The 14,557-nt window shown below is 38.3% G+C and overlaps 1 protein-coding gene across 5 annotated transcripts in view; it reads right to left on the bottom strand.

Moving 5' to 3' along the window:
* Positions 1-631: 631 nt before the first annotated feature.
* Positions 632-14,557, bottom strand: part of WWC2 (WW and C2 domain containing 2) — a 156,296-nt gene continuing 142,370 nt past the window's right edge. For all 5 annotated transcript variants that reach the window (XM_005281937.5, XM_042842067.2, XM_005281936.5 and 2 more), the window contains 2 exons: positions 6,787-6,914; positions 632-3,498 (listed from right to left, as the gene is read on the bottom strand). In XM_005281937.5, coding sequence (XP_005281994.2) covers positions 3,432-3,498; positions 6,787-6,914 — 195 coding nt within the window. In that variant the 3' untranslated portion in view covers positions 632-3,431. The remainder of the gene's footprint in view (positions 3,499-6,786; positions 6,915-14,557) is intronic.

The raw sequence follows: 14,557 nt of genomic DNA, 5'->3' as shown, positions 1-14,557 counted from the left end.
CTAGTAGGGTAGCTCCTCAGGTGGTGCAAGTAGTCATAGCTCCATTGTCTTCAGCAGAGCTATGGCCATTTACACCATCTGAGGCTCTACCTCAGTCTCTCTGTTCTCTTGTGTGCTGGGGTGACAGAGAGCAGAGGAGGGAGGTTAATGTGGTAGAAGTGGAGTCCAGCGTTCCAAGCCTATCTTATGTCACATGTAAATATATTTTTGGTACTATCAATTTATACAGACCTCAATTTTCTCTATCACAAAAGCACCACATGCATTGGCACAAACGGTAGCTCATAAAAGCCTCAGGCCTAGAATAGATTCCAGGACAATACTGAGTTGAGTTGCCCACATGTGGAAGTTTGCACTTTGGATGGTTGTGGTCATAGCTATTATACACCATTTTGATGAGCAGTGAACCTACTTGGACATTAACAATGGAGTTTAAGTGAAAAATGACGAGAGCACTTTCATCAGCATGATATGCCACAATCCTAAGGATTAGCAGTGATTGATAGTAACACTGCAGTGATTTTCTGAAGTTAACAAAAATGGTAAGTGAACATCTGCTTTTGCAAAGAGCTCAGAGACAGCCCAGAAATCAAAGAATTCACTAAAATTAAACACTAGTCTACAAAACAGCTTTGTTAACATTTTTTATTTTTTTCAAATCACTGAAACACATTGAAAGTGCAGAGACGAAAGTTAATCTATGTGATGTATTTGCATACTTTTACAGACAAAATTAGAACAGAAACACATTCGGAATATAACCTGATTAAATATTTAGTTCAGTCCTGAGCATTCGATACTTAATACAGTATAAACATAGCAATAGTAAAAAAGTTTTTAAAATTACTTGATTTGTATCCTATAACAATTTCTGCTGAACTTTGTTCATTTGGCTAAACAATAATATTGTTTTGTACCTGTAATACTTAATTTTGATATACACAATTGCAATTACATACTGATAACTGAAACATGAGAACTAATTACTATATTCGTTAGCCCCTGTGCAGCGTAAACTCTACTTCTTTAAGAGTAATATTTATAAATTTGAACTTTATGGTTTGTTCATATCCACTTTTAGTTCAGTCTATTGAATGTTTCAGCAGTGTGAATAACTTGAATTAGTAAAAACAAAAACAAACCCCCCAGAATTGTTAAAATCTGCCTATAAATAAGTTGGTAACACTATTAATGATTTGGAAAGTGAGGAGAAAGAGCTTATACATTTAAGTCTGTCTCATTTTAAAAATGAGAAAATTTTGCAAACTAAAGCCATGAGAACTTTACAGTCTTGACCACACCTAATCAGAATTTATTTTTTTATACTCCTCTGAATGTCATTCAACATATAAACAAACAGCAGCTAGTCTGGCAAGAATTTAGAAAGCTGTAAATATTTCCCACAATAGTTTAACGTCAAACATTTTAAATGGCCAGAACTGAACTATATTTAACAGAACATAAATAAGACTGTAAATAAATAAAAAAATAAATCATACGGTACAATTCTACACATCCTACAAACATTTTATATAATCAAACTGAGAAGCTGAAACAGTCAACCTTCATTTCACCTCTACATTAAATGTCAAACTTTTGTTTTTAAAATTTGATCTCACAAGCATGAATCATATCTTCTTGTTTCTAGTAGTCTTAAAAAAAAAAAAAAAAAAAAAAAGAGAGAGAGAGAACAGCAATAAATGGATATCCATGAAGAATTATGCTCAGTCAGTTGGCCTGACTGGCACTTGTTCAAAACTGTGTGGCATCCAGTTATACATTTAAAGGATTTGAAATAATAAATGTATTTGTGTAGCACAAGAAAATCCTTGATGTGTTTAACAAAAGATTCTAGGCACAGAATTTTCTTACCTTGAACTTAGAAGTCATTTGCAAACATATTGTAGCTATGTTCTCTTCATCTTTCAACAAGACTAATTACTTTCTGGAAAAGTGAAGTACTATGTATAGGTGGCTTGTCAATATAATCTGTAGGTTAAAGACAAAGATTCTATCCACAGAATTAAAAAAAAAACAACTTTGAATTTAACATTTTTTTCAAAAATCTTCAGAGATTATGTACTGTAGATACAAGTTTAGTTACATCGTTTTGGCGATAAGATCAACCACAAAGTTTTGTTTTACCAAACAGTGTGTTGTAGATGCTTTATTCCACATCTGATGCAGTAGCATGCTTCCCCAGGGACTATGACAAGCACACCCACATTTTGTAACAAAAAAGTCTGGTCAGATAAGCTAAAATTCTATTTTGATAGACATCTTGTTCACATTTACTCCTTAAGCTTGTTCAACTTGAACCATCATTATTCTGAAAAACAGCTTGTGTTTTATTTACTTTAAAAAAAATAATGAGAACTGTAGTACAAATCCTACTGAAATATTTGGTTTTCTAGGTCACAGACTTTTCCGGTATGGATTTCTATACCAACAATACTTCTGGTACTTGAGTCAGTGGAGTCATTATGAATTTGATGGGTAGTTTTTCCTCTTCTGACAACAGCACAGATTTAATTTTTCATGAACCTGATCTTGTTTACTTTTGTCAACAAGCAGTATGTAAAAAATATTTAGGTCAAAAGGTTACATTTAAATGTAAGATTTTACAGCGCAGTGGTATGACTACTCATATATAAACACCTTGATGTGAATTTGATTCAGCTTCAGTTTCAGAAAGCAGCTGCCCTTTTGGTAGTTTCACTATAAGAGGTTTTAGGGTTACTGGTCTACCCTTCCCTTCCCCCACCCCACCTTGCAGATGCAAAGTACTGTACAGTGCAGCCCAAAGTACTGTACATTCACAAAATGATATTCCTGCACTCAGTATTCCATGTTCTTTCTTCATAGAAATAAAAAGGACAATCAAGAAATCGTTTTCAGAAACAAAATCCCAATGTAGGTGACGGAAATCTAAACAGCACCTGTTACGAGGCAGCCTTGCTGTTTTGGAAAGGAGCTTGCATTCATGGTTAATTTCAAACTATAAAAGTCACACTTGTACAAAAATATTGCATGGCATAACAGCCATCTTCACAGTCTGCTCACGTGAAAATAGTGAAAAGATAAACAATCTTCTGTTGAACGTAATATTTCTCAACACAGTGCGGTTCAACAGGATACACACTTTCCTTTGTTCCATCTTTACAAAATAAGAGCACACATGCGATACATACAAACTGTACAAAATTAGCATCGGTGTACCAGAATTGTTCTACTTTGGTTTTCTGGTAGTTGTGGTTTGTTTGTTTTTCTGCGCCTTTTCACATACAAGAACTCAGTTCGCTGTATTTTACAAATGAACATCTTTATAGTTGGATGTAAAATAGAAGATCTTTAAAAGCAGGAGGCTACAACTACAAAACGTTCATCTAAAAAGATGAGCAAGTGGAAAAATACTTCAATGAAAAATGTAATTATACATCATCTGCTGGTAGGGATGGTATGTTGATCTTTGCTCTTGTGAAGTAAGCTATCTTCTCCCTAGAATTAGAAAATAAGTTTAAGGAAATCTTTAAAGTGATTAGCAGCTAAAATATCACAAGAACTCCAACAGCTTCAGTATATGATGAATAACGTAAGAGAACAGCTCTTTAAAGTATCGGTTTTATGCAAAAATTTCAAGTACAAATAATTTATTCTATTGACTAAAATCCTTAGGGTCTGTGCTTTCAAGCTATCCAATGAATATGCTTGCAGAGAATGCTGTTGCCAGAGAAGTCTGGAATGAAGGGCCTATATTATGCAGATTTATCAAAATAGAGAGAAGCTCCAGTGGGAAGAAAAAATGAAGCTTCTCAATACAGCAGTGGCAGCAACAAAAACTCGTAATCATAACAGTGAGATCATGGTAACCATATATCCTAATATGGCATTAAAAGGGGAATAATCACTGCTAAAAAAGCATTTGACATCTGATCCAGACTTTCAGAAAGAAAATGAGCGGAAGGGAAAAACAGGGCAGGAATAACAAGCGTCATGAATACCCTCAAAAAAGAGGTTGATAGAATTGTCACTATATGTTCCAGTCGCTTCCCCAGACCTATTATCACCTCAGCCTTATCTGGATTGCGCTTCAGTTAGCTAACTACCCTGTTTCCCCGAAAATAAGACAGTGTCTTATATTAATTTTTGCTCCCAAAGATGTGCTAGGTCTTATTTTCAGGGGATGTCTTATTTTTCAGAAATGAAAAATGCCTTATTATCGGTGGATGCCTTATTATCGGGGAGGTCTTATTATCGGAGGGATGCCTTATATTACAACGAGAGGCAAAACTGTAAGTAGGCCTTATTTTCGGAGGATGTCTTATTTTCGGGGAAACAGGGTAGCTCTCATGCATGTGCCAATCTTATCCAGACACTGAACCCGCTTTCAACAGTAATGTATGGCTTATATGGGAAAGATACAGAGCTCGATGTCATCAGCATACAGAAAGTACCTCCCCATTAGCCCTCTCGGTAGCCCAGTGGACACGATGAAAGAGACAGGGACAAAACAGAACCTTGAACTCCACAAGACATTGCCCCTAGGGGATAAAGAGCCACACAACTCTTTGCGAGTATTTGGCAAAGGAAGGAACGGTGGCACCAAAGAGCAGCTACGCCTACTCTTGCTACAGTCTACAGCAAATCTGTAACATTTCATAGTGAACAGTATTGAAAACAGCAGATTTATCAGCACAGGCACCAGGATCTTCACACGTCAGTGTGAGATCATCCACCATTACTACCAATGCCAGTCCAAACCCAAGTTTGTACCAAATTGAAAAGTTTCAAGCAGATCTGGAGCATCTAGATACTCATAACTGTCTCTATCACCTTAACCAAAAATGGGAGACTAGACAGCAGGTGGCATTTAACCACATTGCCAACGTTACATATTGGTTTCTTGAGCAAAGGTTGCACAACAGCTCCCTGAACAGATACCACCTATATGTCCAGTCTGAAGGAGGTGGTCAACAATCTCCACTAGCAATGGACCTACTACTCTTCTGCTGACCTTTACCTGCCAAGAATGAAGTGAATTAAAAAGGACAGCAAAACACTTCTAATAGCTCTCATTGAATTAGATTGAACTTGACTCCTGATCACTGTAGTAGCCTCCCATTCACAGTAGCAGGCAGCCAAGCCCAGATCTGCTCAGTTTTATTCACAACATATCCCTCATAACTGGAAGAACTTTACCAACTACCCCGTGAAGGCAGCTCTGATCAACAAGCTGTCACCCAAACCTAATCTACTGATTGAGATGTTTTGGATTATATCGCAGAGGCAAAGAATCTTTACTTTGCCTCCCACATAACCATGGCATAAGAATTTAAAGACTTTATGATTCAATCTCTCAACATCAGCCCCAGATTTCCGTCACTGGAGACTTTGCTGTCATCATTCACCCATGAAAGGTTATCTGCAGACCAAGGCAATCCATGAGGGCAAAGCCAGATAAGATGGTGTATAGGACACACTGTATAAATCATGGATGATAAATGTTTACAATATTCTACCAACTCCTCAATAGTGATCTTTCACAGGAATATCTTCCCACAGAGCCTCCTAGAGGTGCTCTACTTTCATTAGTCTTTGAGTGGGGACTATTAAAACAGGTCCATCCCCTGACAGGACTGGTGCACCCTAAACTCAAACTGTAGGGGGCTATTTCTCCAGTACACTGAGCCTGGGTTCCAACTGCCTAAGCTTGAGCTCCAGTTCAAAACACTAGATCAAGAGTGCAACTATGTGAACTGAGCCAGTAGCTACCAGTTCACATAGTTACATGGCCATCAGGAACTTCAGAGATGATACCAAGATTTTATCATCCCGATGGATGTTAAAGTCATTGTGTAACTATCAGCCTCAATTCCTCCAACACTACTATGGTTAGAAGCTTCCATAGTTCATGCCAATGTCTGGGAGAGCAATGGGTTGATAAGCACCCAAAAACTAGTGCCAAATTATCTCCATTCCAAGACTCACACACAAAATAAAGACAACATATTTTATCCAATTCTGCTGTATTCTGAGTTGGAGGAAAACAGCATGGCCATACTACCTCCCTGCTCATTCTCCTTAGGTTGAATCTGTACTGAATAGCTGGCTGCTGCATCAAAATGGATCCATCAGTATCATCCTACCAGCTTTTGGTGATGCAAGCAAGTTCAGGTACTTCATCCTTAAGTCACCACAGGTGACACTATTAACCACCAATCTTACATTTAATAGCATGAGCCTAAGGCTAGAACCACAACCTCTTAAGAATTAATTACAGGCAAAACCAACAGAAATGAAATTTACAAGATTTCATTTCTGGTTTATGCTGAACAAACCCCATAAACAATCTCTACCTTTCTTGGTTCTCCCTGCTGGCTGTCAAAAGGGACTGGAGGGAGCCAAAGCCTCACGGCCAGCCATCCAGTTGTGGTGTCAGTTATGAGGATTTCCTGGTCAAATGCATATTGCCTTAACACTCACTATTATGTGTTCTAGATTGATTGGCATCAGGGAGATTTACTAAAATTATGCCAAAGAATCTCTGTTACTTGAAATTCTGCCCTTTCTCCCCCAACTCTGTTATTTAGTCTCTGAAACCACTAAACTGTTACACATCAGAACCCTAGATTAAAAGAAGATTTAGGTTTTAACTAATACAGCATTGGCATATTGGCTTACACTCATTGATAATTCATGTTGCAACACTGCAGCAAATTGACCAATTCTAAATAAAAGGACATTCTTAAAATGAGAGCCAGAAAACCAACCGGAACATGCTTGTACCTGAACGACTGCACTTGCAGTGGCACTTTCTGGCTCTGTTCCCGTAACCGACATACATCCTTGGAAGCTTTTCTCATCAATTTTTCAGCACTTAAACCCTGTTTCTGTTCCTCCTTTGATTGTTCAGCCTGTAGAGGGGGAAAAAATTACAACATCCAGCAACTGACAATTTCAAAGAGGCTGTAGGAGGAAGAATGTGGAGTTAAACACATCAGGCAAAATCTCTTTATACAAGGGAGTTAATGGAACATAGCACAAAGTTACTGACATCTCAAGTAGAAGTGATGAGTATCGCTTCAATAGGGAGCTGGGCATTAATTTAGAAAAGGAAAGAATGCACCACCACCTCCACTAGCTAGATGCCTGAGGTGAGATAAATTATTTCCTGGGTTTATAACTGACTAGGGCCATGCCAGTTTGAACAATACCAGTCACTGCCTGGCCAAGTGTTTAGTTACAAAAGAACTAGAAAGAGAAGGTGCCTTCCTCATATTTAAAATATTTCTGCCCATTTATACTTCTCTACAATGCTCTTACCAGCTTCTTAAAAAGAGACTGGCTTGTGACTAGAGCTTAGCCCCTCTCATGTTAACAATTTTAGATCTATTACTTACAAATGACCATTTGTTTTAGTATTGCTAAGGAAAATAGGAGGGCTGTCGATTAATCATAGTTAACTCACATGATTAATCAAAAAATTAATCGCTATTAATCACCGTTTTAATCATACCGATAAACAATATTAAATATTTTGGATTTTTTTCTACATTTTCATATATACTGTAGTCTGTGTTGTAACTGAAATCAAAGTGTACATTTTTTTATTATAAATATTTGGCACTGTAAAAATTATAAACAAAAGAAATAGTATTTTTCAATTCACCTCCTACAAGTACTGTAGTGCAATTGCTTTGTCATGAAAGTGCAACTTACAAATATAGATTTTTTTTTGTTACATAACTGCACTCAAAAACAAAACAATGTAAAACTTCAGAGCCTACAAGTCCACTCAGTCCTACTTCTTGTTCAGCCAATCGCTAAGACAAACAAGTTTGTTTACATTTACCGGAGATAATGCTGCCCTCTTCTTATTGACAATGTCCCCAGAAAGGGAGAACAGGCATTTGCATGGCACTTTTGTAGCTGGCATTGCAAGGTATTTACATGCCAGATATGCTAAACATGTGTATGCCTCTTCATACTTTGGCCACCATTCCAGAGGACATGCTTCCATGCTGATGATGCTTGTTAAAAAAATAATGCGTTAATTAAATTTGTGACTGAACTTCTTGGGGGAGAATTTTATGTCCCCTGCTCTGTTTTACCTAAATTCTGCCATATATTTCATGTTTCAGAGTAGCAGCCGTGTTAGTCTGTATCCGCAAAAAGAAGAACAGGAGGACTTGTGGCACCTTAGAGACTAACAAATTTATTAGAGCATAAGCTTTCGTGGACTACAGCCCACTTCTTCGGATGCATATAGAATGGAACATATATTGAGGAGATATATATACACACATACAGAGAGCATAAACAGGTGGGAGTTGTCTTACCACCTCTGAGAGGCCAATTAATTAAGAGAAAAAAAAAAAAAAAAAAAAACTTTTGAAGTGATAATCAAGCTAGCCCAGTACAGACAGTTAGATAACAAGTGTGAGAATACTTACAAGGGGAGATAGATTCAATGTTTGTAATGGCTCAGCCATTCCCAGTCCTTATTCAAACCGGAGTTGATTGTGTCTAGTTTGCATATCAATTCTAGCTCATCAGTTTCTCGTTGGAGTCTGTTTTTGAAGTTTTTCTGTTGTAATATAGCCACCCGCAGGTCTGTCACTGAATGACCAGACAGGTTAAAGTGTTCTCCCATTGGTTTTTGAGTATTTTGATTCCTGATGTCAGATTTGTGTCCATTAATTCTTTTGCGTAGAGACTCCAACGAGAAACTGATGAGCTAGAATTGATATGGCCTCTCAGAGGTGGTAAGACAACTCCCACCTGTTTATGCTCTCTGTATGTGTGTATATATATCTCCTCAATATATGTTCCATTCTATATGCATCCGAAGAAGTGGGCTGTAGTCCACGAAAGCTTATGCTCTAATAAATTTGTTAGTCTCTAAGGTGCCATATATTTCATGTTATAGCAGTCTCGGATGATGACCCAGCACATGTTTGTTTTAAGAACACTTTCACTGCAGATTTGACAACACACAAAGAAGGTGCCAATGTGAGATTTCTAAAAATAGCTACAGCACTCGACCCAAGGTTTAAGAATCTGAAGTGCCGTCCAAAATCAGAGAGGGATGAGGTGTGGAGCATGCTTTCAGAAGTCTTAAAAAAGCAACACTCTGATGCAGAAACTACAGAACCCAAACCACCAAGAAAGAAAATCAACCTTCTGCTGGTGGCATCTGACTCAGATAATAAAAATGAACATGCATCAGACCACTCTGCTTTGGATCGTTAACAAGCAGAACTTGTCATCAGCGTGGACACATGTCCCCTGGAAAGGTGGTTGAAGCATGAAGGGACATATGAATCTTTAGAGCATCTGGCACGTAAATATCTTGCAACGCCGGTTACAACAGTGCCATGAGAACGTCCGTTCTCACTTTCAGATGACATTGTGAACAGGAAGCGTGCAGCGCTATCTCCACCACATGTAAACAAATTTGTTTGTCTGAGCGATTGGCTAAACAAGAAGTAGGACTGAGTGTACATGTAGGTTCTAAAGTTTTACATTGTTTTATTTTTGAATGCAGTTGTTTTTTGGTACATAATTCAACATTTGTAAGTTTAACTTTCATGATAAAGAGATTGCACTACAGTACCTGTATTAGGTGAATTGAAAAATAATATATATATTATATATTATATATATATATATTTTTTTTTACCAGTGCAAATACTTGTAATCAAAAATAAATAAGAAGTGAGCACTGTACACTTTGTATTCTGTGTTGTAATTGAAATCAATATATTTGAAAATGTAGAAAAATCCAAAAAATATTTAAATAACCGGTATTCTATTATTTTTTTTAATTGTGTGATTAATTGTGATTAATTTTTTTAATTGCTTCACAGCCCTAGAAAATAGTATTTTTGTGGCAGTCACCGAATTGAACCGTGGAGTTGGGGTACAGCCAGGCAGCATTTTGGAGCAAGTGAGACCATCCCCCTCCCTAGGCTTCAGAGCCAAGTTTCAGCCTGAGCCACAGCTTCAAAGTGCTGTCTACACAGCTACTTTTAGACTGCTAATGTGAACCCTGCTAGCCCAAGTCTGTCTACACACACACTGGGAGGCTCGCTCCTGCTTGCTCCAAAATGCTATGAAGACATACCTTAAATGCACGGCTACAAAAAGCAGCACACTTGCAACCTGTTGAAAATGAACATCACTAATTTACCTTCAACAACAAAGTCTATTGTTCTGACATTTTTTAATATGCTCCTATTTCTTGCACTTCATTTTTTTAATTAGAAGCAATTTTGCAGTAATATAAGAGAAAATATCCACTTCAGAACATTAATACTTAACCACACATTTTAAAGGTGAGAGAAGGAAAAACAAAGCAGCAAAAATAGCTTTTTTTCTTGTTTGTAAACGATCATTATATTAAAAAATTGTTCTACTATACTTGCATCGTGTCTCTGCACCAGTGATTTAGAAAACTTACCACCCCGAATAAAGCTATGGTCAGTGTTAGTATCACTGCTGAAACCACACAACCATCCCTCTGGAAATCCCTCTCTCCCCTCAAAATATCAAGTCAGATTTTAAAATTGAGGTTAAAACTGAAATATTTTCCCCATTAGTTCTTGGACACTAGCAAGCACGGTCTATAAACAGCAAGAATAGCAATCTGCAACTTATTTCTGGCAATGTAAAGTAACACTTGGAACATTAATACATGTTTTATCAATGTCCATCTGTTAAAATCACAAGCATTCCCAGCTAATGTTGACTATCGCAATATGTAAACATATGCTATTTCAAGTTTTCTACTTTTATTTTCACTTCACAGATCTATGAAATGTCTGGAAATTGTACCACATTTACGAGTAAATAGCAGGAAAGGAATGTGCTGTCTCTGATAAAAGCAGAAACAAAACATCTACAGTGAGAAAGACAGACTGTCAAAAGAAAATTTTCAGCAGATCTGGAAAAAGCTCTCCCTGGGTCACATCTGCATTTTCAGCACAGGGCAGAAAAGGTCACAGCCACATGATAATGTTTTTTTTTCTACGGTTTAAGAAAGATAAAATAGCCCCAATTCTCTCCCTCCCTTCTGCAAAGTGTTACAAAATCATTTTAATAAAGGATAGAGAGGCATTTATAGAAGTTCTGGTGATACCAGGTAACCTTTTAGTATGGATGTAAGGAGCGATATAGTACATCATGATCATGCCACAGCTTACAGTTTGTAATTATCTGGGGACAGCACTTGAAAGAATGACTGGTAGGGCTTTTTGTTATACAAAGCCTTGAACTAGCTCACTTCAGTACTTAACAGCACCCAAGGAGTTTGTGCTAGCACTACAGGCAGGGGCAACAGACTGGCCACTCTGCCAGACTTGAAATGACCTGTTACATCTCTGCCCACCAATCCATTTATCAAAGTGCTTGCAGCTCCCATTTCAAAACCTGAAAAAATAGCAGTGGAGAAGTGTGTTTTCAGAGCACTTTCAGTAACTGAGTTGCAGGCCCTGTTTCCCCTACCTGAGCAATTCCTACATCAGGTACTGGAGGCACCATGAGCCTGCACTCTCATATTTAATTGGGAAGGGGCTGAGTTTGCACCTTCCCCCAATGGAAGCAGCAGACGCTTCAGCTGATCTTGGGAAATCCATGGAGGCAGATACCTCAGTAAACAGGCCCTGTGCCTCTGTACTGGCTTCCCAGCCCCTCCCTCCCTCACCTCCAACTTCTTCTGAACCTACAGCAGTATGGTTTCTGATTGGGATCCCCCACTAACCATTGCTCTTAGAGACCCCTTGGTGGCAAGAGGGTTACATGAGGGAATGTTGCCACCACCAGTAGAACTCACACACTGTCCTTGTCCCAACCTTACCCAGGACATACAACTTGGACTCCATGGGGATAGTGGAAGATGCCACAGAGGCTGCACTCTGCTTTTGCTGCTTCTTCCCCATCTTGATCCCCTGTACCTTTCACCTGTGGGTATGGAGGGGACAAGGACACCCTGAAAAAAAGCAATGCAGATCATTTGGCTCTCGCTAACTCCAGTTTTATTAAAGCTCAGTGCAGCATCACCAAGCTACCACATCACACACTGTAGGTAAAAAGGTGAGTGAGCCTTAAGACAACTGAGCACAGGAAAGCTCTCCCCTGTCTAAGCACATGAGTTCTCAAATCACTGTACAGAACAGACCCACATGATGATAGACATTTTCTCTTATCCCCTTACCAACAGAATGGACCATCTCCCATCCCCATTCATGAATGTGGAGATCATCTCCCTTCATCAGTGTAAGGAGCTGAGACAGTGATTAGGTGAATTTACCTCACGTAAAGTGGTAAGGGCTTAAGTGTACTAAATCAATCATATACACATACACACACACACACACACACAAACGCGCGCGCGCGCTACTAATATATAAGGAGGTGCATAACCAATATAATCAATACAATGAGTTGGCTAGTTTTTAGGGTTACCTGTAAATAACCCTTTTTGGGAAGAAGTGCACAACAAAGCCATTTGACTAATTCAGATTTAACTTACTGTGTATTCTCTTATTCAGCTCTTGAAATGTCCCTGATATTTGGGGCACACAACAAGGATGAAGTTACAATGAAATGTCACAATGACCCAGCCAAATATAATCAGAATAAACAAGGAAAGTCCCCAAAGTACCAGACAAATTCACAAGTTATACAAGTAAACAAGTTATACAATTTAGGGCACAATGCAGAATGTTATATTTGTTCATAAAACTTTATTATTATGTAATGAATCAGAGGAGAGGGATATTGATAAAAATATAGAATTATCTTGGGTATAAAAGACTGTACTGAGACGTTAAGTCTTTGCCGAGGGTGCTTGCAGCCTGTTCACTGGCCCACCACCCTCAATTGATCACTGAGGTGTGGTACTTTGTACCTATGCTGAAATAAACCTGTTCCTTGGATCCGAACACTGGAGTTAGCAGTGGTTTTGTCTGTTATAGCAAGCAGTCATTGTCTACTTTGCAGACATTTAATATGAGTGTTTAGATGTTTTGGAAAAAAAGAATAAAGATGTCTAACTTTTGCTGTTCTTTCTATTTCTCCTTCCCACTTGCTCCATTTTTCTCAGCTGAAAACCAGGTGAACAGCTATCACCTAACTCTCTGCAGACCACTAAAAAGTGCTCTAGAGAGCACAGTTTGGCAGCCTCTGAGCAGATTAATACCTGGGGTGAGTAAGTTTCATATTGATTCAATGCAACAATTCATTTCTGAACAGCTGTTCTAATTTCCTACACTGAATTGCAGTATGAAAGCGCACAGGATACCAGTTCAAAACGTCTTAAAAATGAGAGACCCTCAAAACATAAATTTGAATTAATTCTGTCAGGGGATGTTTAAGATCTGAGGTTTTGACTCAGGCCCAACTTTTATATCGGGTTTTATACTGCCTAAAAAGAAACATCTGTGGATGGCAGTTTTGTTTTATTATACAGTTGATAAGATATATGTCTTTATTTCTGCAATTGCACTTCAAAAAAAAGTCAGTTCTGCAAGCATAACATGTAAACAGGGTGCTGAAACCAAAGATTTGTCTATGTGGCATTAACCTCATATTACAGATTATCTCCATATGGAGAGGTTAATTTACCAAATAGGGAAACAGAATGGGCTTTTTTTTTTTTTTAATGAAATTTGGAAATCTTTCCCAGAAGGGTACAGTGGATCAGAACTTTAGAAGACACTATACTCCAGATATGTAAATACTGAGCATGTGATGAGAGCTATTTTAGGGAACTCATTTTATTTATTATTAAAATATTAAGACACCTAAAACTTATTTTGAAATGCTGGATAATGTTTCTATTTTTTCTGATCTCTTCTGTCTCCTTAACCCTATTCAAACCAGAAGAAATACATCCTATTGCAGAGAAACTATACAAGGTTCTCTGCATTATGGATGACCACACTAGCCCTGTTGGAGTGGGGGCTATACACCCTATATGTGCAGGGGAGGTCTCCACATTGGTTCCAAATAGGTTGCTGTGGTGGGACTGTTATAGCAGGCCAGAAAGGGACCACTGAATTTTTGTTTACATTGGTTACTGGGAAATCCCCCATGCCTTCAGATTTTGTTTTCACTGAAGATTATTTAAAATTCTCCTGAACTTGCTGTAGCTGTATTGGTCCTAACTATGCTGGGACTCGCAGGCTTTGTAAAGAAATACGACCATGTTGTCTAGACTAGCCTGTTTAGCCAACATAGTGATAAAGTGGCACTAGCAGCCAGTCTACAATAGCATTTTCAACATTGCTAGCACTGTTGGCGACTGCATCAGTACTAAAACAACCAACCACAACCACTCAACCCAACCGCAGAGAGTATCCTACAAGCTCTCAGTGTAGACAGCTGTAGAAGGTACAGAGACTGATTCGTAGCCTGGAACAGAGGCATTAGAAGGGACTGTACTGTAGCACTACAACCTGAATGCAATTTGGGGGTGGATGCCATTCTCCTTAATTCTCCACAAAAGCCTAGGCTTTGCACTGAGATGGATGAGAACTTCAGCCATTGGTCCCCT

The sequence above is a fragment of the Chrysemys picta genome, chromosome 5 (assembly GCF_011386835.1).
Source record: "Chrysemys picta bellii isolate R12L10 chromosome 5, ASM1138683v2, whole genome shotgun sequence".
NCBI lineage: Eukaryota > Metazoa > Chordata > Testudines > Emydidae > Chrysemys > Chrysemys picta.
This window is presented reverse-complemented; position numbering and strand designations above follow the sequence as displayed.